This window comes from Neoarthrinium moseri, assembly GCF_022829205.1.
Source record: "Neoarthrinium moseri strain CBS 164.80 chromosome Unknown scaffold8_Wmoseri_CBS_16480, whole genome shotgun sequence".
NCBI classification, from domain to species: domain Eukaryota; kingdom Fungi; phylum Ascomycota; class Sordariomycetes; order Amphisphaeriales; family Apiosporaceae; genus Neoarthrinium; species Neoarthrinium moseri.
This window is the reverse complement of record NW_026055122.1, coordinates 425,053-447,596: the sequence shown is the minus strand read 5'-3', so window position 1 is coordinate 447,596 and position 22,544 is coordinate 425,053. Positions and strand designations below refer to the sequence as shown.

Below are 22,544 nucleotides of genomic sequence, written 5' to 3'. Positions count from 1 at the left end.
CATTACTGCGTACTTCACCTATCTCAAGCTCGCGCTCTACGTTCAAATGGATAGACCTAATGCAAACAAAACTTACGACGACGTTCCAACCGCTGAAGACCATGTAAAATTACAAGGAACCACGAAAAGGGTCCTTGTGAGCCAGTGCGAGGCACGAAATCTTTCAACCAAGGGAAACAAGCCAGAGCTATGGTTCAACTTGTACCCTGACGGGAGATTTCCCCGGCCGGGTAGACCTCCACCACCAGATGCCGCACCACCTCCTCCCGGTGCTCCGGATGGCAGTGGCCCTCCGGGGGCAACGGAAGGTGCTGGAGGAGGAACTGGAGGTGGAGGATCTCCTGGAGGTGGAGAATCTCCTGGAGGTGGTGGAGGACCTGGAAACGGAGGGGGAGCTGGACGCAGAGGTGGTCACCCTGCGTCTCTTAGGCTCCAGATACCCTCGTACCCTATCGACCCAGACGGGCGTTATATTCTACCAACGGCTCCGTCGTCACCACGTGCCGGTGCTTCACTGGACACACGCAGCATGGTTCCGAATCAGGGTCTAGTAACGACAGAACTGAACGAACACCGAGTCTTCAAGCCATTGCCCAGCGTAGGGGTGAATACCTGTTATCGGAACGCTGCTTTGGCCGCTCTTTTCAATCTGCCCCCGTTCGTTCACTTCTTAAGGCAATTCGAAGCCAAATCTCCGGAAGTCGCAGGACCAAATCAGAAGTTTGTGCTTCTAAACACACTTTGCAATACCTTTTGGAGTAGCGCCAACGACGAAGCCCGGAAGCCAGCCGTGCAAGGCCTCTGGGACCACCTTTGTAATACGGACGACCTCGGCGATGACGATGGCCTCGCCCACTCGATATGTGGCAATTCGCCACGGTGGGTGCACCAAGTAGCCGGCGAAGATATTATCCACCAAGACCCTACGCAATTTGTGGCTTACCTGCTAGGCAGGCTGTGTGGCAGCGGCTTTGACAGAAACCAGGTCGACGATCAAGGAAAGTGAGTTAAAGCTATGTCAAGTCCCATTTCATGTCTGACGCCTTGGTGTAGTCAAATGGAGGTCATGTTCAGGCGCTTGTTCCGCTTCCACTTAGCACCTAGGAGGGCTATGATGTGTGAATGCAGAAGGAAGAGGCGTCGAATGGCTGGCCAAGAATCCGTCCAAGGCTTTGTCTTAGAGCTTCATGTGTCAAGAGCAAAGGGTGACCCAAAGACTGTGCCACTGAAGGACGCATTCAACCTCCGCCTCCTTAATGGGATCGCCACCGACGACTGTGAAGATTGCGGAAGAAAAAGTTTACCGGCGCCGACGTTCCACAAACTGCTTTACCTCCCCGAGGTTCTCTGTATCGCGCCCTCGATCGGCCGCTCATCGGACGCAATTCCGGTAATGGATCCCGACCCAGACGTGCACTTCGTCATACCTCAGTTCCTAGATCTCTCTGAGGTTCGCGATGTGAACCCGGGGAGTCAACCACCCATAGCCGACTTGCCTGTACCGCCAACTCCAGCACCTAGCGTCGGAAACACTGATACTATATACAGTCTCGAATCTATAATTACCCTCAGCTCCGGAGACCCAGACAACAAAATCGCTGGGCACCTGGTTGCGTACTTACGCCACCGAGAAGACCAGTGGGTTAGATTGGATGATATGATGCCTAATAGAATCGTCACCCTTAGCCTTGCAGACATTGAAGGCAGCCTCAGCGAGAAGACTCGGATGCTCCTCTACCGACGAACCCGCAATGTGCCGGCGAATGAACTGCAAGCTGCGCGCAGTGCTATCTGGCAAGAGCGCATCAATAGTGGCCGCCTAGATAAAGTAAAAATTCCCGAAAGTAGCCCAGACATGGAGCCCTTACTGGGCCTACCATACGACGTAAGGTCTAGTATCTACGGACACCTCAATACACAAGATATAATAAGCCTTTGGAGGCGGTCCCCATTGACCGCCGCCGACGCACTAGAGGTTGAGGCCCGGCGATGGGTTGGCCCAGCTATTAATCAGTTACAAGCGGCACCGTCGACAGCGTTCCGTTCATTCATCGATTCACAGCGCCAGTATCCGTGGTTGTATGATGCGATCAGAACGGGATTGGACGCGACAGCATTTGACTTCAGCGAAGGGATATCTATAACCATTCCAACGATGTTGCGAGCCTACCTGCTACAGTATCGGAATGTTGCACAGGGAACCCCTGTTCCACTTACAAATCTGTTAGACCTGTCATGGGGGACGCAGCTCCCGCCGCCGCTCCTATACGCGCTTCGAAGACAAAGAAGTTCGTCGATACAGTGGCTCTTACTGATGGGGGCGAACCCGCATATTAGATTCACTGAATTTATGATGCAGGGCTTTCTGGGTGGTGCCATTGGAGCCGGCCGAACATTTAACGGGACTATAACTAGGACAGCATTTCAGCCACGAGTATGTCTCAACAGAGGCGTGGCACACACCAGTTGCCGTGTCGAAAATATTCATGTCGACCCAATAGGGGCGGCCCTCGAGATTGACGTATCCGAGTGCGATATGCGGGTTGCCCAGGACTTAGCTGCCGTGTGTCTGCCGCTACTCGTACCTAGGTTCTTCTCGCCTACCTCACCAGGGTTCTGGCTCTGTTTAGACATGATGACAAGTGCTCCCATAAACCCGGGCGGGCATCTTGGTGGAAGAGATATCGTTCGACGCTTCCAGCCGGAATTGCGTAGACTCCTCCGCCGCGGCGAGCTCACTACAGACGTGAATCACAACCTGTTCACACCTCAGCTTCGGCTACTTGCATTCACTGGCATGCACCCGTTGGTAATGGAAATACTCCAACGGGCGGCACCGGGTATAGAACGTCTCGACCAGCCCCGCCAAGCGCAGTTGATCCAGTCTCTATATAACACAATATCTATGTCCAGAGATCTGCCAGTACAGCCTGCGGATAGCTCAAATCTAGTTCGTTGGCTGGGCGATGCTGGTTACCCACCTCCTAGTGAGTGCATTCGGATCGCTTTCCGCCGCGGGGAACCAGCGTCAATGATGAGACTCTTGATAACAGAGTTCATCAGGCGTCCCATACGGCTTCTAAACGTTGACCTCGACCACCTCATACCCGCACCTGGCGGACAGTTTGGTGGTGTGGATTCTTTGGAAATATACGACCTTTTAATACAAGCTTTGTTCGAGGCTGAGAGCATAGAGCAAGCTGCTGGCCGGCAAGCACAATTTGGTAGACCTCCAGATGCTGAGGACGTCGGAGAAGTACATCGAGACGCAGGGAGCATCATCCGGTATATGGTGAGATACGCCTTGCGATCGAATCTAGCACAAGTCCATCAGCACCTCATGGCGCATCATACTGCCCATATAACCGGCCCAGGTCACATTGACCTCCTGCGCCTTATCATCGTCGAACAACTACCCCGTGGAGTTGAGGATCAAATACCCCTTTACAGAACTGTCAGCGAACACTTCCCTCTTGGCAGGCCCGTAACGGAACCTAACGGGACAACTTGGAATAACCCGCTATCTTTCGCCGCGTCTATTCTAGCATCCACAACGACAGTGCAAGAGTCCATCGATGCGGCACGGCCGGTAGCCTCATTGATATATCTCGACAATATGATTTCACCCATTCCAGACCCGGTGCATGCGGCGTTACTGAACCGGCTCGCTGCCATCGACGCCGGGCGGAACCTCGCGCACCAAGTCCAGTTTCACGATGCGGATGATGGCCTTCGTCCCATGCGGCCGCCACAAGGTCTATTGAGGTTCGGGCGGAACTCTGGCTCCTCTCGCGTTTTTGATGACCATTGGCTTATTGTTGTCCTTGCCTTGTTGACAAGGCGGCAAGGTCTTTTGCCTGCATATATAAGCCGTCCTTAGCTGTTTCACTTCAAATTTATTTTATCTTATTGTGTACGGATCAAGGTTATGCGCTTATCAGATAGACTTAGCAGAAACAAAGCTACCCCTGCCAATGATTCTCAGTCAAGCTGAAGTTTGCTGGTTGCTAGTTGCTGGTAGTATCAACATGATATGCACATTATAGTGAGGCGAGCGTTGACCTTGGCTTTAAAGCCATATAGCTGCATGAGATCAGCAGGTTCCGACCGATCGGGCGCCTATGATACCTAGACCCGGTTGATCCAAGAGCAAGATGGATGGAAAGAATGTCGTTGGTCGTGAGAAACGAGGGATGAGGAAGAGAGTTTCTTTGACGTTAAACACTATGCAGACAACAAGCGATTTTAATGGGCCGCATAATCAGCCAATTGCTACAGATTACGTGCTGTCGAAATCCTTGAATAATAATACTAAACCCAATGTTTCTCAAGATAAACAATTGAATATGAGGACTTCGGCGATATTTCTTCAAGAGAATGCGCCTCAACAGCATGCGCAATCGGGTGGGGACTCGTGGCCCAGGAGATGTGGACAAAATCCCGTATTAGTCTGATAATCGTACCGCCGCTGCCTTTGAAGCTGACCAGAGATGTGAGTATGCTTCCCCCCTTCTTCAATATGATATTGTTCTTGGCTTGAACTGAGCTCGAAACTTCATAAACACCTCCCATGTATCAAAAAGCAATCAGCTGCAGACAGGGCACAGTATGCTATGAAATGTCACATACTGCAGAGCTTAGACTGCCTAATGCACAAAGCGCTAGCGGCGAGGATAAATAGCCCACTCAAGGCACACCCGCAACCCCACAACCAGCGACGCATCAGATATTTCGCAGGACAGACGCATTACGGCACCGCAGCTTGTGTCCAGGAATAGCGTGGATAATGTCCAAAACTTGCAATGTCGAGGTGAAGGATTCGACAATCAGTGGTGCCGGCCGGGGCCTCTTCGCATGCGGAGATTTCCAGCCTGGCGATTTAGTCCTCGCTGTCGACCGGCCCCTGTTCGCTGAACTCGATATTCATCGCCTTCAGGACACTTGCGCATGGTGCTTCCAGCGAGCCGCAACAGATCAAATCGAACGGGCCCAGGCTGCCTCCATGGGATTGCCAAATGGGTTCATCGAGGTCAAAGCATGCACTGGATGTCGCCGGATTTCGTACTGCTCCAAGTCATGCCAAAGCAAGGCCTGGAAACGCGAGCATAAGTATGAGTGCAAGGCCCTGGCTCCAAAGGATCGGCCTGACCTCCCCGATGCTGTGCGCTCAACGATCAAGCTGTTGGGGCGCATGAAGGCAGATGACGGCAAGTACGACAAGCTGGCTACTATCTTGTCTTTCAGACCATTCGAAGGGGGCAAGGGGGTCGAGGAATTCGGCCACCGAAACAGGAAGCTTCTCGAAGACTTCAACATGTTCGGCTTCGCGGCGTGGAAATATGCGGGCGAGCCCAAGATGCGGGAAGCGGACTCCCAGGCCGTTTCCAAAGCTTTCGTGCTCAATGTACGCCCCTAAATCTGCCGTCCCCCTCCAAGTTATGGAACTAACAGTGCATGGCAGATTATGTGTAACAAATTCGCATTAAGCTCGCCGCTGGACGACACTCATCTAGGCATCGGATTCGACCCCATGATTTGCAGCGCAAATCATTCCTGCGACCCCAATGTCGTGTTGGTCTTTAACCAGCCGGTTGCACTTCTAAGAGCTACAAGACCCATAAAGAAGGGTGAAGAGATGTTCATGAAGTACATCGACGTTACGAACCCCTTGAGTGTGAGGCAAAACGAGCTCCAGGATACTTATTACTTTAGTTGCCAATGCCCCAAGTGCAAGAAGGGAAGTAGCTTTCCGGAGGATACTTTCACTATTCCGCCAGAGGAGCTGTCGTCCGAGTATCGTACTCTCGCAGACAAGCTGGCCCAGAAACACGAGGCACAGCTGTCGAGGTTCTTTGTGCCTGCCAGTGATGAAACGGCTCAACAACGGCTGGCTGCCCTGCAGGCCGAAGCATTCTCAGTGTCAGGCACAGTCACCGATGTCAAAAACCCAACTCCAGAAGAAATCAAGGCGACACTCAAGATGTGCATCAAATCCGGCCTGTGGAAATGGACCAGACAGCCAGTGCCGCAATTATGCCGCCAACTCTTCAGCTTGTACATCGCGAATGGGGACCCTTACAGAGCGTTTCGACTGGGCTGCAAGATCTACTTCGAGATCACGCCCGGCCTGTACCCTCAAGCCTTCTACCCCGACCGGCTGATCGACACGTGGGCCATGTCGACCGTCGTCAACGTCCTCTGTGGGCCGATGAACAAGCAGATATACGATGAGCTGATGCAGGGCGGCGTGGACTTGCGTATAGTCTATTTTGGATTCCTGTTTGACGTTCACGACAATGCCCCCAAGATGTTCGGCCTCGATTCGCCGTTCGGGAGGGTCGTCGACAACACGTACAAGCAGATCATGGCTGGGGTCAACATCCATGAGTCGGAGATTCGGGACAAGATCAAAGCTGTCTGGCCGTCTCTCGAGATCATTGCACGTAGTGTTGATGTGCTCAGCTTGTAGAAAGGATACCTCGACCCTGTTGATCCACCGCTCCATTTGAACGGCAAAACAGGCATAGATGACGCCAATATATTGGGCGAGTAACAACAGCTTGCCTTGTTCAATGAGATCGAAGCGCATGTGCCTCTTATAGTGCGGAACAAGCATCCAACTGTCTAATGCTGAAGCTGAACGGCTGGCTCAACCGCTCTGACAGATATACCATTAGATAGCGCTCAATGCAAGAGCGTCCTGGGTCTAAGGCCAAATAGACCGTCCCACCAATTCAAGATAAGATAACTGTCGTGTCGCATCAGTCTACAGTCTCCCCTGTCGGGGATTCACGCAAGATTCTTCTCCCCGCTAGGTAGTATCTGATAACGGTATAGCACTGTTACCTGTCGTGTAGTTCTTTGGTAGCGTCTCTACTACTTTGATTGCAGTGAAACCAATTACGGGCAACCGATATCCCCCTTTTGCCTCTCAGTAGTGAAATTTTATACCTTACCAGGCATGAAGTGTCCAGGAACTCTAGTTTCCGGTATGCTTCTTCCCCCAACAGCCACCAGGTTTGGGTATTCCATTTTCCCGAGTATATACCATTACGTATCACCAATGCTACCGCTGACCCATAGCATTCTTGTTAACTTTCAGTTGTTGTTCCCAACCAAGCGAGTCCACTCGTCGCCGACCGAAGATGCAGATGTGACGGGGCTTTGTCACGCCGTCCACCTGCCAACTTGTATGCCCATTGCCGGCGAACTTCCAACAATTGGTGAGATGGCCGAGTTGGTCCATGGCGTGAGGTTAAGGTCAAAATCTTAGCATCAATTTCCTCATCGGGGTAACCCGGCGTGGGTTCGAATCCCACTCTCATCACTCGAAGTATCCGTCACAGGATATGAATTCAATCTTTTTACATTTTTCATGTCGAAATCTCTGTTATACAATTTTGAGTCGGAAATTATCAATAGACTATGCGGGTTGTGGCGCAAATCAGTGAACACTATTCTGCGTAATTGGCTATTCCGAAAGACCTTCGCCAGGCTTGCGTATGGGAACCATTATTCGTGCGACCCTGTTGTTGAGGAACTTGACCAACGGCAGAGCCGTTACCAACCTAGGAGCATTGAGTAGTTCCTGCCATGCGACCCTTGGGCCGCTATTGGAGCATGTAAGATGTTTTGTTCTGGCCTGAAAGTGTGCACCATCCGCAGCAGCTGGCCATTGACCTTGGCTGACAACTAGCAAGCACTGGTGTTACGGAGTTTCGATGGTGGCATTGGGTATTCCAGGCACATACGTACTGTAAGTTAGCTGCTCGGCCCGCAAAAGTATCAAGACTCTAAAGCTACTGTCACATAATAAGCCCGACCCTTATTGGCTGCCGAGACTTGGAGGATGGGCCATCCTCTTGGCTCGCAGCCAGACTTTTTCTGCATCGGCTTCGCCTCGGGATTGGACAAATGCCGCTTCGGATTGCTGGTCATCTGGACTCGCGGCAGCAATGGCTAGTTGATGACACGCATGCAGCCAAGAAGGGCGCAAATTGTCTGCGTGTCGCTTGTCACCTGGGCACCATTGGAAGGAGAGTACCTACCGACCTCCAGGTAACTGAGTTGGGGAATATGCAGGCCAACAGCCCCAGGGTAGGCCACCTGGGCATGGCCAACGTCATCTTTACCCCTCGCCCTGCCCCCGTGCCCCGACCCCTCGGGCCTGTTCGTCATTTCTGTCTGCTAGAGCAGCCCCAAACGGCGCGGTCCCTGCTCGAAAATATGGATGCATATGTACTCACTGCCAAACGCGCCGTCCAAGGGCCCAGGGTGCCTCCACCTCTTGTCTGAACAATTGTGGCTGCCTGCTTCCAAGACAAATGTTCTGCAGTGAGAGCATGCCCAGACTGCCTTGTTCTACCGTTGGGGCTGCTTCTGCTAAGTTGGAATGCTCCTCATCCGGCGGGTTTTCCTGTACACTGTAACTTGCACAACTTGAGTTCACCCGCGACGAGCCGCTGAGGGGTCCCTATTTTTTTTCCCAGGCCAGTGAGGTCATAAGCCGCACCCTTGTAGCTAGCCGTCGCCCGCCGTCCGCCGCCAATCGATAGCGCTCTTTGCAGCCAGTGAGGGGTCTTAATTTCGCAGCAAAGGTATTTCGCGACCAGAAGCGGCCAACAGTCTTGGGCCAGATACGCCATTTTTTCCTTCTCTGCCCCGAGACTCACGAGCACTCGCTTTACGATAGTACGATAGACTGCAGAAACGGACATCATGGGGCTCACCGGCCGCCGTCGAGCGGGCTCAGCTACCAGTATGACCTCCCTTACACGGCCCTCTTTGGGTGCCATGAGCCGCTAATACTCTGGTTGTTGGTTAGGCAGCAGATCTTCCCTCGACGGAGACGCTGACAGCGATACCACGGTCGTCGAGCCCGATCAGGGAAATGGTATGTCGTTTGTCTTCCCGGCCGTCTTGTGTGCTTCACAGAGACTGATATGGTTTCTTACACAGTCCTGGGCCACATCATCTCGCAACTGCGGCCCGGCGCCGACCTCAGCCGGGTCGTCTTGCCCACCTTCATTCTCGAGCCGAGGAGTATGCTGGAAAGGATAACCAAGTGTGTCCCGACACCCCCGGATATCTCGGCAAGGTCGCCGGCTAACCTGCTCGATAGCTTCATGTGCCATCCCGAAATGCTACTCCCGATCCCCCAAATTGAAGACCCCGTAGAGCGCTTTGCTGCCGTTGTCAAATTCTACCTTAGCGGCTGGCACATCAGACCTCCGTGCGTGACCCCCCAGGTCCCATAAGTGAAGATAATTGTACTCATAGCGCAGCAGAGGCGTCAAGAAGCCGCTGAACCCGATTCTTGGCGAGGTCTTCACTTGCTACTGGGATCTGGCCGACAAGACGAGAGCCTACTACGTATCCGAGCAGACGTCACACCACCCGCCAAAGTCCAGCTACTTCTACCTCGTTCCCGAGCATCATATTAGAGTAGACGGCACGCTCAAGCCACGGAGCAAGTTCCTCGGTAACTCGGCAGCCAGTCTGATGGAGGGCACCGCTGTCCTGACCTTCCTCAACCGGGGCAAGGATCCCAAGAAGGGCGAGAAATACCACCTGACCCAACCAAACATGTATGCGCGCGGCATTCTCTTCGGAAAAATGAAGTACGAGCTGGGCGACCACAGTGTTGTGCGCTGCCCCGAGCTCGGACTTGTGGCGGACATTGAATTCAAGACCAAGGGCTGGGTGAGCGGCACTTACAACGCTATCGGCGGGACTATTCGGAACGAACACACTGGAGAATCATTATACGAGTTGTCTGGGCTCTGGAGCGAAGAGATGTTTATGAGGGATCTAAGGGTAAGTCTTTCACGCTAGATCCACGGCTGGCAAGTTGTCCGTCTCGTTGACACCAGTATTTCAGACCGGGCACAAGGAGATGTTCTTCAACGGCGCCAAAGCCAAGCCGTCAAAACCCCTTGTACGACCCCTGGAGGAACAAGACGAGCGCGAGTCGCAAAAGTTATGGCGCAACACGGCACAAGCTGTCAAGGAGAAAAATCACGAGGTCGCTACCGACGAGAAGACCAAGATCGAAGACATGCAACGCGAAGAGGCAGCCAAACGTGCTGCGGAGAACGTTGAGTGGCATCCCCGGTTGTTCCGGGCAGTAAGAGGGGGTCCAGGTGGCGAGGAAGAAGGCGAGGAGGAATTAGAGTGGATAATCAACGCGCACATGTAAGTCTACGCAAGTTGTCCCTGGCATGCACAGCGCGCTCTAACGCGTCCCAGCGATGGCGACACACCGGAGAAGCTGGCCGAGCAAGTTATGGCCATTTACCCCATCATCCCTGGCCAGAAACCGTCGGACCGCAACTTCATTCCCCCACACGCGTCTGCAGGCAACCCGGCGACGGCGGGCAAGCCTGCCGCCGCGGATGCGCCCGCCGACCTGATAGACTTCAGTCATGGCGACCAGCCTGCAGCGCCTGTCCCTGCCGAAAACCCGGCGGTAGCTGCCGCGGCCAAGACGGAACCTTCCAAGGACTCGACCGAGATCCGGCATATGCTTGGAACCACGGGCCAAAAGGCTCCAGATGGGCCTTTGATCGACTTCACGGCCGACATGAAGAAAGATCTGCCGAAGACGCAACCAGCCGAGTTGAAGAGGAGCGAGACGGAGGAGAGCAACGATGTGTTCTTCGACGTCGAATCATGAGATTACGAGAATACACTGCATGGCCGAGAGAGATAATGGATTCACGCTGGGGAGCAACGCGGTAGAAACTCGGTCGGTGGCGCCGGGGGAACCCGGGGGCCAGCGACGAGCATGATGAGTTGCAGCATGATGGGAAGCGCACACGTGTGTAGAAAGCGTTAATCGCGCCGCTTGATCTGACACCAGCCTCGCAGCAATGCGTGGCGATAGATGTAAATGTTTGTCACCCGCAATACCAAGGAATCACAAAACACGGAGTTACCGCCACATATCGGACTCTTTGAACCTGTTATGACAAGTTTTCACTGATGCAGAGCTATGGAACAGAAGTGCCATTGATATTGATGACTGGTAGTCGTGAAGCTATCCTCCATACTACTGCGCGACTGGAGATGCTTGATAGTACAATCACGTATAGCAGTGAAAACTCAAGACAATCTGAAATCCTTGATTCATATCAGCCTATCCGCTAAACGCCGTCCCTTCCTGAGCAGTCTGAAGTAAGTGCTGCTGGTATCTATTTACAGGGCTGGAATATCCTTTTCCTCGAATGAGATAAGAGTCACTCCTCCCGTTTGTGTCCGCCGCTGCAAACTCCCCACTGTTGACTCTGTTTAGGTCATTACACCAATCATTCGGGGTATGCTTTTGAGCTGGATCCCTTGGGTGTTTTTTTTTTGTTGCTATGGTCCGGTTGAGAGACCGCACCGACGAAGCTGAAATACGTAGAGGAGCGGTTCTGATCCTGGCCGAACCAAAGCAGCGCTTGGCCTCCCACCGTGCAGCTTGAGGAATTATGCGACGCATGGGATGTATGCATGCATGCAAGCCACCGCAATCTCGACCGGCCTCTCCGACCTAGTATCTCCTGCGGGTGGGCTCCGGGCTGGGGCTCCGGCTGACGCTCTTGGCGTCGCGGCCGCGCTCCTTGAGCCACTTCTTGGTGGCCAGGGTCAGCTCGCGGTCGAGGTCCGGGGTGGGGTTCTTGCGGTGGATGAAGTTGCAGAAGCCGCCGCGGACGCAGCCCTCGCCGCTGTTGAGGCGGCAGCAGGCCTCGCGGAAGTCGGTGACGGGGCTGAGCTCGCAGTAGATGGGGCGGCCGGCGTACCAGCGGCTGTTGAGGGCGTCGCAGGCGGCCTGGGCCGAGTCCTCGTACTTGAAGCGGGCGTAGACGTTGCCGATCAGGTGGTCGTTGGTGTTGTCGCACACGACGAGCTCCTCGGGCTCGCCGTACTTGCACAGCTCGCACCACAGGTCCTCGTAGAAGGCGTCGAAGTGGTTGGCGCACTGCTCGGGCGTCAGCCGGTTCTTGGCGTCGTGGGCCGGGTTCTGGTACATGGACGGCAGCAGGATGGTCTGCGAGTACGAGGGCTTGACGTGCTTGCGCGAGCAGCGGTCGCCGTGCCGGCACGCGCCGATCTTGTAGTAGAAGGAGCAGTTGACCTTGTCCTGCTCGGTGCCGAAGATGGAGGCGAGGAAGTTGGCCATGGTGGAAGATGCGTATGTGTGTGTGGTCGCAAAGCTGCCGGCCAGGGAGGAACTGCGACTCGATCGAGCACAATAGAGCTGCGGACAAAGCGCGGATGTCGCCGAGGGGCCGTCGAGCCGGCGCTGGTTTGATGCGACGCTTGCTGGATGATGCTTCTGCTTCTGCTGCTGCGCGCGGGCGTTTGGTGTTCTGTCGCAAGACGGCGGATGGGACGGGTATGGATGTTGGAAAATAAAGCGAAAGGCTGCGCCGAAGCTGGAGAAGGCTTCTGAAGGCCTCTGAAGGCCCGGAGCCACGCTAAGACTCGCGACGGCAGGGGGTTCGAGGCTGACAAATGGCCCGTGCTCCTCCCTGTAGCTGGCCACATCCAGATAATTCTAGCACCTCAGTCCGGGGAAACCACAGTGTGCAACCCCAGGTGGCAAGGCTCATTTACACTGTAGAACATTACCGTACACGCATGCCCAATGCCCCCTTACAGAAGGACACGGTCTCCCACGCATGGATAAGGGTCGTTCAAATTTGGAGACTTGGGAGCTGCAATTGGGGGCACTTCATGCCAAACATTTCAAACCTAAACATCGAATATAGCCACACGATCGCCAACCCAAGATACGGAAGTAGTATAGCATCTTCCTGCAGCCCGCTACGGATCTACAGTGTAGAGCGACAGGGCTTCCGTATGTGATTATATGCAGAGACGGCATCTGAGTAATGGGTAGCCTCGGCTTCGGCTTTCCGAGAATATCAGGATACGCAATGTTTCTAGTCCTAGATGAGAAGACAGTGAGCTTCGGCGGCGCATGACCATGCCCCGAGCACAAGAACTGAGGAGCAAGTTGGTCATTCTGCTGCTTTGAGTCATCACATGGTGATTGCATTTACGCCTGAGTTCGATCCATATCCAAATTTTGGTGGACAGGCCCAATAGCAGGCCATTCACCTAAATCATGTATTTTGGTGCAACAAGGATTCAGATTCGGTGAGTATAAGCTTTGAATGACAGTTGCTGTGGGACTACGTTGGTTTGCGCGTGCATACAATGCCTACAGAATGATTGGTTTGCTGCACGTCCAGTGCTGTGTGGATGCTGTTTCGCCAATACATCACGCCGAAATCATCTGTTGGCTTGCTTGAAAGACTCCCTACCTAAGTGGGATCTGCATGGTAGCCCCGAGTAGATATCTTCGCAGACTGCGCCGCCCCCTCTCGAGGCAAAGTGGTACACCTCGTGCATTGTCAACCACTGTCAAAGCTTATCCCCAAGCGTGATAAAGCTCTAACAGGCTGCCTGTCATATCCAACGGCGAGCTCTCTTAGAAGTTTTACCGGACAAGTCTTAGCTCCACTGATAGAAGTTTAAGAGTCACTTGAATGTTTATTGAGAATCACCATGTCTTTCGATCCCTCAACCTCTCGTCTCGCCAAACTTACGACATCGCTGCTTGAAACCGTATCAAAGCTGGAGGAGGCCCTACACGCGCAACGGTTCCCCTCCCCATCTTTCGACGAGGATGCTCCAGCGCTCTTTCCAAAGGAAGCCATTGGTGTTCGAGATATGGCCATTGACTATGCTGCGGAGATTCAGGACTTACTCCAAGGTCCTCTGGACATAATATACAGACATGGCTCAGTAAGCAGTTCTTGTGGTCGAAAAAAAGAATTACTCAGCACCATTACAGTGAAGCCCGCGACAGCAATGTCGTTAACCATTTTTTTCAGTTCAACAACTGCGTATCTCTACAAGCAATATCGCGTTTCAAGATAGCCAGTCTGGTACCAGCCGGTGGTCAAACCACATATGCCAACATAGCCAAGGAGACTGGTCTAGATGAGCGGGCGGTGCGTCGAATTATTAGACACGCCATCACTATGAGGGTGTTTCGCGAGCCAGAACCTGGTATTATAGCTCATACGCAAGCATCCAAGGCGTTGACTAATCCAATCGCTAATGACTGGGTGAGCTGTGGAACCGAGGAGATGTGGCCTGCTTCTGCAAAGGTACGCGGTGTTGATTCTACCGCTATCTAGTTGATATGCGTTGAAAACAGCTGAATATTCTTTTCGTAGATGGTGGAAGCTTTGGAGAAATGGCCTGGCTCTCAGGAGCCAAATCACACGGTAAGCATCTAATCCTTTATGGTTGTCTAAAAAGATGAATACACGTCGCTCACCCTATTTTGCAGGGATTTGCTCTCGCGAACAATGGCGAGAGCATTTACCAGGTTCTTACCGGAAATCCTGAACGGGCCTATCGATTTTCTAACAACATGAAAGCATACATGTTGATGCAGGAGTATAACGTCTCACATGTTATTACCGATTACGATTGGGGATCTTTGGGTCACGTTCAGCTTGTAGACGTCGGAGGTGGTGCAGGCCATGTGACCATGGAGCTTGCTAAGCACTTTCCAAAAATCTCCGTTGTTGTTCAAGATATGGAGAGAATGGTTGAAAAAGAGGGGTCTCGTATTCCAATCGAACTGGCAGAGAGATTCAAGTACGTGGTGCACGACATGTTTGCACCGCAGGCAGTCCAAGCAGACGTGTACTACTTCCGCTGGGTCTTCCACAACTGGTCGGATAAGTACTGTTCCTTGATTATCAAAGCACTCATACCAGCATTGAAGCCAGGAGCAAGAGTTATCCTCAACGAGGCGTGTATGCCAGACCCGGGCGCCATTCCGTATTGGCGAGAGAAATACTTGCGGTGAGCAGTCTCAAAATATTGTTTTATTGTTTCCTACTTAATTTACTAATTCTTTCTCAAACACAGGTCATTCGATCTCATAATGGGTGCGGGTTTTGCGGCCCATGAGCGAAGCATTGGTGAGTGGAAAGGTCTATTCGCAGAGGCAGACCCAAGATTTACGTTCCAGAGTGTGAACCAATCTGAAGACTCGGCACTCGCCATCATCGAGTTCGTCTGGGCAGCCGAGAAGTGATAGTGGCCACTTACTAGGCAGACATTTGTGAAGTTTCAAAACGTAGGACATGCCCATGATTACAGTCGTCACGATTGTTATAGTTCTTTTATTCTTATTCCTCTCCATCTCAACCTAAGGCTGTTCTGACAGTGTGTACACAACTTCCAAATGTCCTCCCTGCGCCTATCCACGATCCCCATTTCCTTCTTAGAATGCACTGTCTCATTCTTTAAGAAAGAATTTATAACTATTAGTAGGTATTGGCAATGAAATAATTAATAATCTTATCTCGTTATGGGGATTAAAGCCGGAAAACCCCGTCTTGAAATGCAACATTCAATTTAGACATGCCTTAGAGGTCCAATCCCATACTGGAAACTCTTAGCTGTACCTGACCTCCCCATTATTTGACAGTGAGAGCCAAGTATTCGCTATCTTCAGCTTCATGGAAGCTTGACCAGAAGACTAGGGAATTATTAACATTACTCAATTAGAAGGATCATAAAATCAGACGAAACCAATAAATAGAAATGTACAACCAAGTCCGCGATGTTTTGTTTTTACTTTATTATTATGTACATATTCCAAGTGGAAGAATATTCCCTAGGGCCTTACCCTTTGGGAGAAGATTTGAGCAAGTTCTTCATCCTCTTCACGAGGCTGGACCGAGAGGAGCTCGAGGATATACGTTCGCTTTGAACCATAGCCCGAGGTATTTCGCCTTGTTGCTTCATTTCCGGTGTAGTAGCCTTTCCACTGCCTAGCAATCGGAAGAGTTGTTCACTGTTCGATGTGAGTTTCAGCTCTCTCAGTCTTCGACGGGCCAAATCGACCGTTTGGACTGTGGAGATTCCAATTGAGCCTCCGCTTTCGAGGACCAATATGGTTGATTCCACTAACGGCGACAAAAGAGCGCTGAAGCGGCCGATTTCAAGTAAAGTCAAAACTGCATAGTCAACCCAAGTCTTGCCATATTGGTCAGCATAGGAAGAGTCCATGCCATTCCGAAGACGCCACCGCATAAGAATAGGGTTGCATATGAGAAAGGGTCGACCAGTATGATCAACTAGCGAGCGAATGGTTGCTTCCGGGTCGTTTTCGTGCTTCAGAAGACTCATGATTATCATCAAGCTATCGTCATCGAACAATTGTAACGCATAGTCGCGATATGTGACCCTCAAATTATTCACACCATTGCCATTGAATGTGCCCGTGTGTCGTGAGCAGATAAAGTTCGTAAGACCCTGAAGACGAAAGCCGGCTTCGGACAACAAGTCCAACGATGCCTGGAACTCAAACGGGGTGACATCGATGTCACTCGTGAGGAAGCGTTTCATTGCAGATGCCCCCATCGAGGGGACGCTGGCAACCAATTCTTGCAAACACAAATGTAGCCCTCCGAACATCGCAAAGCTGAATTGCTGATAGGGGTCGTTGGCAACCATCATGTTGGGCGAGCTTGACGGAATTGTCTTGAAGAAGTCGAGTTGTGATTTCCCCGTCGTTAGTTCGACTTCCTTGCAATGCTTAAGAGTTCTTTCGTCGATGATCAGGGCACGTTTCTCCACCAGCATAGACTTTGCTATGTAGCTGTGTCCATTCTCGTGTTGACGCTCTGCTCGGTCCAGAGACATCCACCCCCGGCCCATGGGAAACTAGGGTCGCAAGGAGATCGACGCCTGCGTGGGGTGTTCAGGCACATGAAGGGATTTGATGACCACTGTAAATATTAGCCATAACTGGTTGTCGCATGGTCTAGCTTGGGCAGGTAGGTCCTACATTCTACTGGCGCTAATGCAACTATCTTCATTCTCTGGACCGGCGATTGTGTAAGATCGATGCGATTGTCAGCGGTCATAGGTGTACGTATCTTCGACCTCTGAAAAGCCGAAGGACTACCAGCCAATAGACTTGTTGTTAGAAATGAGGGCTGTATCTCATGATTCATAATCTCGCCGATCTTGTCAAGAACCACCTTGCAAATCGGGTCATCATCTCGGAACTTGACAATATTTGAATGATCTTCGTTGATTGGGAAGGTTAGACTCGCGTCTTCGTTAATAAGATTTGATGTTGCAGATTCCCTTGATACCATGATTTCCAAAGGTCCAGACCTGGAAAGCTGACCGTCTGGTTTGCGCTAGATACTCACTTAGATGCGCCATTATCGTTGAAAGTTATTGTGAAATAACACTTACGACGACTGAGATTGACTTCCGAGTCTCATAAGCCCAAAATATTTTGGACTTGTGGTTAAACGAATGTCCAGTGAATTGCTCATGGAGACCTCTTAGGTAGTGTGAGCCAAGCGCAAGATCGTCGATTAAAGCTTGGTTTGGTTGACGGTGCACCACAGCACGAAGGTGAGATTGTTCCATACCAAAATTAGGGACACCAAACAGCATTGCTCCTTTAATAAGATGCAATATATGGACCTCTTTGTCATCGCATAGTGCTAAGCGTGTAATTGTTTGCTTGAATACAATGCCTCCCAAACTATGAGCAATAATTATGATCGGAGGGGCATCCGGCGAGCCAAATTTGTTTGCCTTTAATTGATCAATTAAGGAGGCAGATAAGTCTTCAATAGACTGGAATGAGGTTTCATCGGCCAAAGATGAGTCGTAACCATAAATCCACGTTCGTACTGTGGGAAGATGTCGGGGAAGAGTATCACGAAGCCACATGAAATTCCTTCCCCTCCCCTTAGGCTGCCAGGAACCAAAAGGGTGGCTAGCGAGCCCTGGAATGGCGATACAGCTATGCGAAATTATAGGCTTTAGTTTACATAGGTAGGTACCGTTATACTGGGGGGTACTAACTTGAACTCATGTTTGTGGGGAAGTGTTATGTCGTACAGAGGCGTTACACCGATAAAATGTGAATCCAGTATCAAGTCATCATCACGGGTCATGGAGTTGATTATCCATTCCGTACGGTGGGGATCTTGTTCCACGACTCTTGGTAGCTTCTCAAACATGACGGTTGCAGTTTTGGTGGCGGGGCTCCAAGCACTGATAATCACGGTGGCCATGGAACAAATAATGATAGCAGGGGATGGCAAATGGAGAACTCGGCCCAGGAACTCAGCTGCCGCGTCGTCATCTTCGATATGGCCAGGCAGTCGACGGAGTCGATAGACCAGAGATTGAATGTTGGCTGCCATTGATTTGGACTGTCGTTCAGGTGTATTCTGTATAGAACCGGAAAACATATGTTATCGATGGAGCTGCTCTTCATCCTCGCGGGGCATTCTTCAAAGCTTCATATGTGCAGGGCATCGTTAGCAATCACCGTTAACGCGGTCCAGTGTAAGTTTCTGGAGCGGGATTTGAAGCGCATGTTCCCAGGTTGTCTTCGAATCTTGAGCGTGGTGTCATCCGGAACTACATTGTTCCGCAAACGACTTCATTGAAACGTGAGTGAATATAATGCTAAGCAACTTGCAGTAAGGTTGGCGAATTGACCCTGTGAGGGGGGTCTGTAATGGCCAATTGGCACGGTGTGTGAGAGCATCCTTGCTGTATCTTTTGTCAATTTCGTACAACCCGGACCTTTCCACTGCACGCCTTCTGTCTAACAGCTGCTAAGTGGAAATTTCATATATGACCAAAGTTCTCTAATGTATCCTTGTTGGTATCGCTTCAGTCTATTGAAAGGGACGTAGGTGCAGCCAGATTTGGCCACTTGCGGTAACGATCGGTCTGCAATGGCGTGTTTGCTACCAGTAGACTAAGCGCAAGTGTTCAACTGATACAACGTAAAACGACAAGCACGATTCCTTGTATACCGCGGCAAGTCTCGCATGCCTCAATAACAGGATTTTGCAGCACCACGAATCTATCTCGACTCCGATTCTACATTGCTGCGCGTGATTTGACACCTGTACATTATTAACACCCCAGTGTCACGAAGCATCCATGTTGCACCCTTTTCAGGTACGTGCGTATTTATTGACTGTTCCGACATTATCCAACTTACTGCGGATGAAATAAAAAATCGAACTCATTGATCAATCATATTCACTAGGCATCTAGAAGCCTGGTAACCCCGCTTTTGCTTTGCTCGCCCAGAGCTGATGCAATGATTACCTCAGCAAGACAACTCAGCAAATGATGAGATTGTCCAAATATGTAACTCTGACACATCGGGCTGCTTCATCATTCAAAATTCGCCGACTACGGCCAGGAATGATGGATGAGATCATTCAGAAGGCAATTCGGCACAACGAGGCAGTACGGAAGACCAACGTGCCATGGAAAGCAGACGAACCGTACCACCAACCCTACTTCACGTTTGATGGTATCAAGCAGGAATGGGTGCCCAGAGATGTGGAAGCGCCAAGACAAGAATATAGTGAGCAAGGCCGCGCCGGTATCACCAGACTTGCTCTCTTGTCGTGGAATATCGACTTCATGCTGCCATACCCAGAAGATCGTATGTGCCTAGGCCTCTCTACCCTGCAGGAACTGATCAGCAAACTCCCTAAAAGTACCGCCTTTGTGATCTACCTACAGGAGTGCGTGATTTCAGATCTCTCAACCATCGAAAAGCAACTCTGGGTCCGCGAACGCTTCAACATCACGGACCTCGAGGGCAACAACTGGACGTCTGGACACTACGGTACAACGACGTTGATAGATCGCCGCCTTCCTATCACATCTCTGTTTCGTGTACATTATGAGAAGACGCGCATGGAGCGGGATGCCTTCTTCGTTGATGTGAGCATGGGGCCAACACAACCCGAAACCGTCCGCCTGTGCAACACGCATCTCGAGTCGTTGGCCTTTGAGCCGCCATTCCGGCCACCACAGGTGCAACTGTTTGCCAAGTATATGCATGAGAGCCAGCTTCACGGTGCTGTGGCAGCAGGCGACTTTAATGCCATCCAGGACTTCGACAGGTCCTTGCATGAGGAGAATGGACTCAAGGATGCGTACCTGGAATTGGGCGGCAAGGAAGACAGCGATGAAGGATATACTTGGGGCCAGCAGGCGGCAACACAATTGAGAGACAAGTTTGGCTGCTCGAGAATGGATAAAGTATACTACTGTGGACGCCTAAATCTGCTGGGGTTTGAGAGGTTCGGCGCAGACGTGCAGCTTCAACACAAGGGCCAAAGGGAGCGCATTCTCAGCTTGGGGTTCGAGAAGCCGTGGATTACGGACCATCTAGGAGTGATGGCAGAGTTTGAGGTCGTAGAACAGTGATTCCCTATCATCTGAGAGGGTTTCTAGACAGTGTCTCTGCATGACTTTGTATCAAAAATGGAATTATCCACTACGACCTTGACGAATAGGTTATATTGTCCCCTAGAAGCGAAGTTGCCTCCAAGGCATGTAGTCATCTAAGATATAAGATTCTAGGAGCCAAAATCACAGGAGCGTATGAAAAATGTAAGAGCCAAAAGTGAGATCCAGTCACCAGACTATTAATTGCGAAATTCATAGCACTTCTGATCAACTACCTAGGCAACCAACCATTATCGCCCATCTTGTTGTACACGCTCTGAGACATAATCCAGCAATTATAACACAAGTCGCTTAACTTGCGCCAATTTCTCCCATCGATGATACTTAGTGCGTCTTGACTGCCCACACGTTCCAAACCACACAACCCTTTTCACCTACCTCGATAAAACTCCCAAGGTCTAGCTTTTCCTTGTCGTTGCTGACGCACACTAACAGACCCGTCCCCAATCAACTTGGAAAGCATTTACTTACACCTGTGAGAAACAGCATGCTATTAGTGCTTCGGCGAGTAGAAAACTGCGGGAACGTGACATACCCCTCGTCGTGGATCTCGTAGACCTGATCAGGACTGCACTGCAGGGCATCGTTGGGATCGAGATGCCTGGCGGAGATGCTCAGGTCGATATCCCCTATGTCAGTTCCCCTCGTCCGCGTGTCGTCGTAGCGGTAGAAGTACCCACAGCTGGCCATGCCTTTCTCCCTGCATGAATCCTGGATGGAGGCTCAGGGATCGGGCTTCACGGCAGTATCCAAGGTATCTCATCGGAAAGGTCACAGAACGCGTTGATGCCATCCAGTGCCCGGTCGTTGATAGCCACAGGCTCTCCTCCAGCGATGGAGCCTTTCTTCACGTTAGCAGGGTAGCAAACAATCAGATCATAGCTTATCGGGTGGAACTCGAGGAGCCCGCAGTTGTCCACGTCTTGCACATAGCCGCCGTGCTTTTACACGATCATATCGGTGTCACAGCTCTCAAAGGATTGGTTCAAGTGTTTAACGCACAGGTCATATTTCGCCTTGTACGAGCCGCTTCCGTCAGATAGCTCAGAATAGCTGCTCGAGCAGATCGGCTCCTCTATAAGGGTGGATTAGTTCTTCTCCTAGATGTTTTTTCAGTCCTAGCACGTGTGGATGTTGTGGATGGCTTGCTGCACTCCGTCTAGATACATGCAAACTCTGAGCGGCTTGCCCCTGTCGCTGGTACATGTCAGCTTGGTAATAGGTTCTTGGATAGATAGCATGTAATTACCCCAGACCTCTCGCAGGTTGCCGCGTTCATAAAGAGAGTGAAAATTATGCTGGCCTGGGAGAAACTGTTGGCCGCAATCCCCAAGAGGTGGACCTGTTCAAACGACTCACAGTCGAGATCAAATGCGAATACGCTTCCTGGAAATGGCTGGCGTGCCCGTCGACATGCTGCTTGAAGTCGAAAGTCAACTCCACTTTCTCCGTGAGACCAGTATGCCGCTTCCAAGACGAGGTGCCAGGGATGTCTTCTTTACTGATGATTTGAACCACCTAATTTGATTGATCATTATTACAGAACAGGGCAGAAACTTCCTTTAATTAATCATCAGTCAACCCTCAGGACCTATTTGGACCTTGGGGGTTCGATCGGGCAACAACTTTGGATACATCCCACAACAATAGATGGGGCTGCGGGCCATCTCGCGGACATGTGCCTTTGGCTGAGAATGGTAGGGGGTAGGATACGGATCTGGGACATGGTTCTCGAAGAGTTACATATACGTTGGATTCGAGGCCGCGGGAGATCCATGTGCGGTTGCGAGGGCGGAACTATAATAGAGAGCTATTGACTTAATTACAAGACCGCTATGATAAGCCTTTTGACATCCCGGCAAACCCATCTATACCGCAGGATGACCGGTAAAGGACGAATGAGGTGGAGAATGTAGGCGAGCGACATGATGCGACAGGCGACAAGCGTGGACAGGCTGCAGGATATGGCAGTGCATGATGATAGACAGGACTTGACGAGTGACCGGTTCGATGGGCGGCGAGAGACGAGTGTAGACGGCAATTTTCTGGTCCAACTTTCCCTTTGGCCTCAAATCACCTCCGGCCGTCCACCCTTGTTACAAACTTTATATCCCAACAATCGAGTACTATTATTCTTGGCCTGCGTTACTGACACTTGCGAAGTTCATCCTCTTTTGCTCCGTCATTCAAATTCTATCCTT

The 22,544-nt window shown here is 51.3% G+C and overlaps 7 protein-coding genes across 7 annotated transcripts; 5 read left to right on the top strand and 2 right to left on the bottom strand.

Moving 5' to 3' along the window:
• Nucleotides 1–529: 529 nt before the first annotated feature.
• JN550_003411 (uncharacterized protein) lies at nucleotides 530–3,880 on the top strand (the record flags this gene model as incomplete). Its single annotated transcript, XM_049314812.1, has 3 exons — nucleotides 530–1,002; nucleotides 1,054–2,987; nucleotides 3,054–3,880. The coding sequence occupies 3 exons, from the start codon at nucleotides 530–532 to the stop codon at nucleotides 3,878–3,880; spliced, it is 3,234 nt and encodes a 1,077-aa protein (XP_049174602.1).
• Nucleotides 3,881–4,786: 906 nt separating this feature from the next.
• JN550_003410 (uncharacterized protein) lies at nucleotides 4,787–6,469 on the top strand (the record flags this gene model as incomplete). Its single annotated transcript, XM_049314811.1, has 2 exons — nucleotides 4,787–5,404; nucleotides 5,462–6,469. 2 exons carry the CDS (start codon nucleotides 4,787–4,789, stop codon nucleotides 6,467–6,469), a joined length of 1,626 nt encoding a protein of 541 aa, XP_049174601.1.
• Nucleotides 6,470–8,718: 2,249 nt separating this feature from the next.
• JN550_003409 (uncharacterized protein) lies at nucleotides 8,719–10,675 on the top strand (the record flags this gene model as incomplete). The annotated part of the gene is made up of 6 exons (XM_049314810.1): nucleotides 8,719–8,758; nucleotides 8,825–8,893; nucleotides 8,959–9,232; nucleotides 9,288–9,816; nucleotides 9,881–10,194; nucleotides 10,249–10,675. 6 exons carry the CDS (start codon nucleotides 8,719–8,721, stop codon nucleotides 10,673–10,675), a joined length of 1,653 nt encoding a protein of 550 aa, XP_049174600.1.
• Nucleotides 10,676–11,533: 858 nt separating this feature from the next.
• On the bottom strand, nucleotides 11,534–12,612 carry JN550_003408 (uncharacterized protein; the record flags this gene model as incomplete). The annotated part of the gene is made up of 2 exons (XM_049314809.1): nucleotides 11,534–12,541; nucleotides 12,601–12,612. 2 exons carry the CDS (start codon nucleotides 12,610–12,612, stop codon nucleotides 11,534–11,536), a joined length of 1,020 nt encoding a protein of 339 aa, XP_049174599.1.
• Nucleotides 12,613–13,557: 945 nt separating this feature from the next.
• JN550_003407 (uncharacterized protein) lies at nucleotides 13,558–15,109 on the top strand (the record flags this gene model as incomplete). The annotated part of the gene is made up of 5 exons (XM_049314808.1): nucleotides 13,558–13,797; nucleotides 13,887–14,165; nucleotides 14,235–14,285; nucleotides 14,351–14,874; nucleotides 14,941–15,109. The coding sequence occupies 5 exons, from the start codon at nucleotides 13,558–13,560 to the stop codon at nucleotides 15,107–15,109; spliced, it is 1,263 nt and encodes a 420-aa protein (XP_049174598.1).
• A 593-nt stretch (nucleotides 15,110–15,702) lies between these two features.
• On the bottom strand, nucleotides 15,703–16,740 carry JN550_003406 (uncharacterized protein; the record flags this gene model as incomplete). The annotated part of the gene is made up of 1 exon (XM_049314807.1): nucleotides 15,703–16,740. One exon carries the CDS (start codon nucleotides 16,738–16,740, stop codon nucleotides 15,703–15,705), a length of 1,038 nt encoding a protein of 345 aa, XP_049174597.1.
• Nucleotides 16,741–19,281: 2,541 nt separating this feature from the next.
• On the top strand, nucleotides 19,282–20,301 carry JN550_003405 (uncharacterized protein; the record flags this gene model as incomplete). Its single annotated transcript, XM_049314806.1, has 1 exon — nucleotides 19,282–20,301. The coding sequence occupies one exon, from the start codon at nucleotides 19,282–19,284 to the stop codon at nucleotides 20,299–20,301; it is 1,020 nt and encodes a 339-aa protein (XP_049174596.1).
• Nucleotides 20,302–22,544: the final 2,243 nt, after the last annotated feature.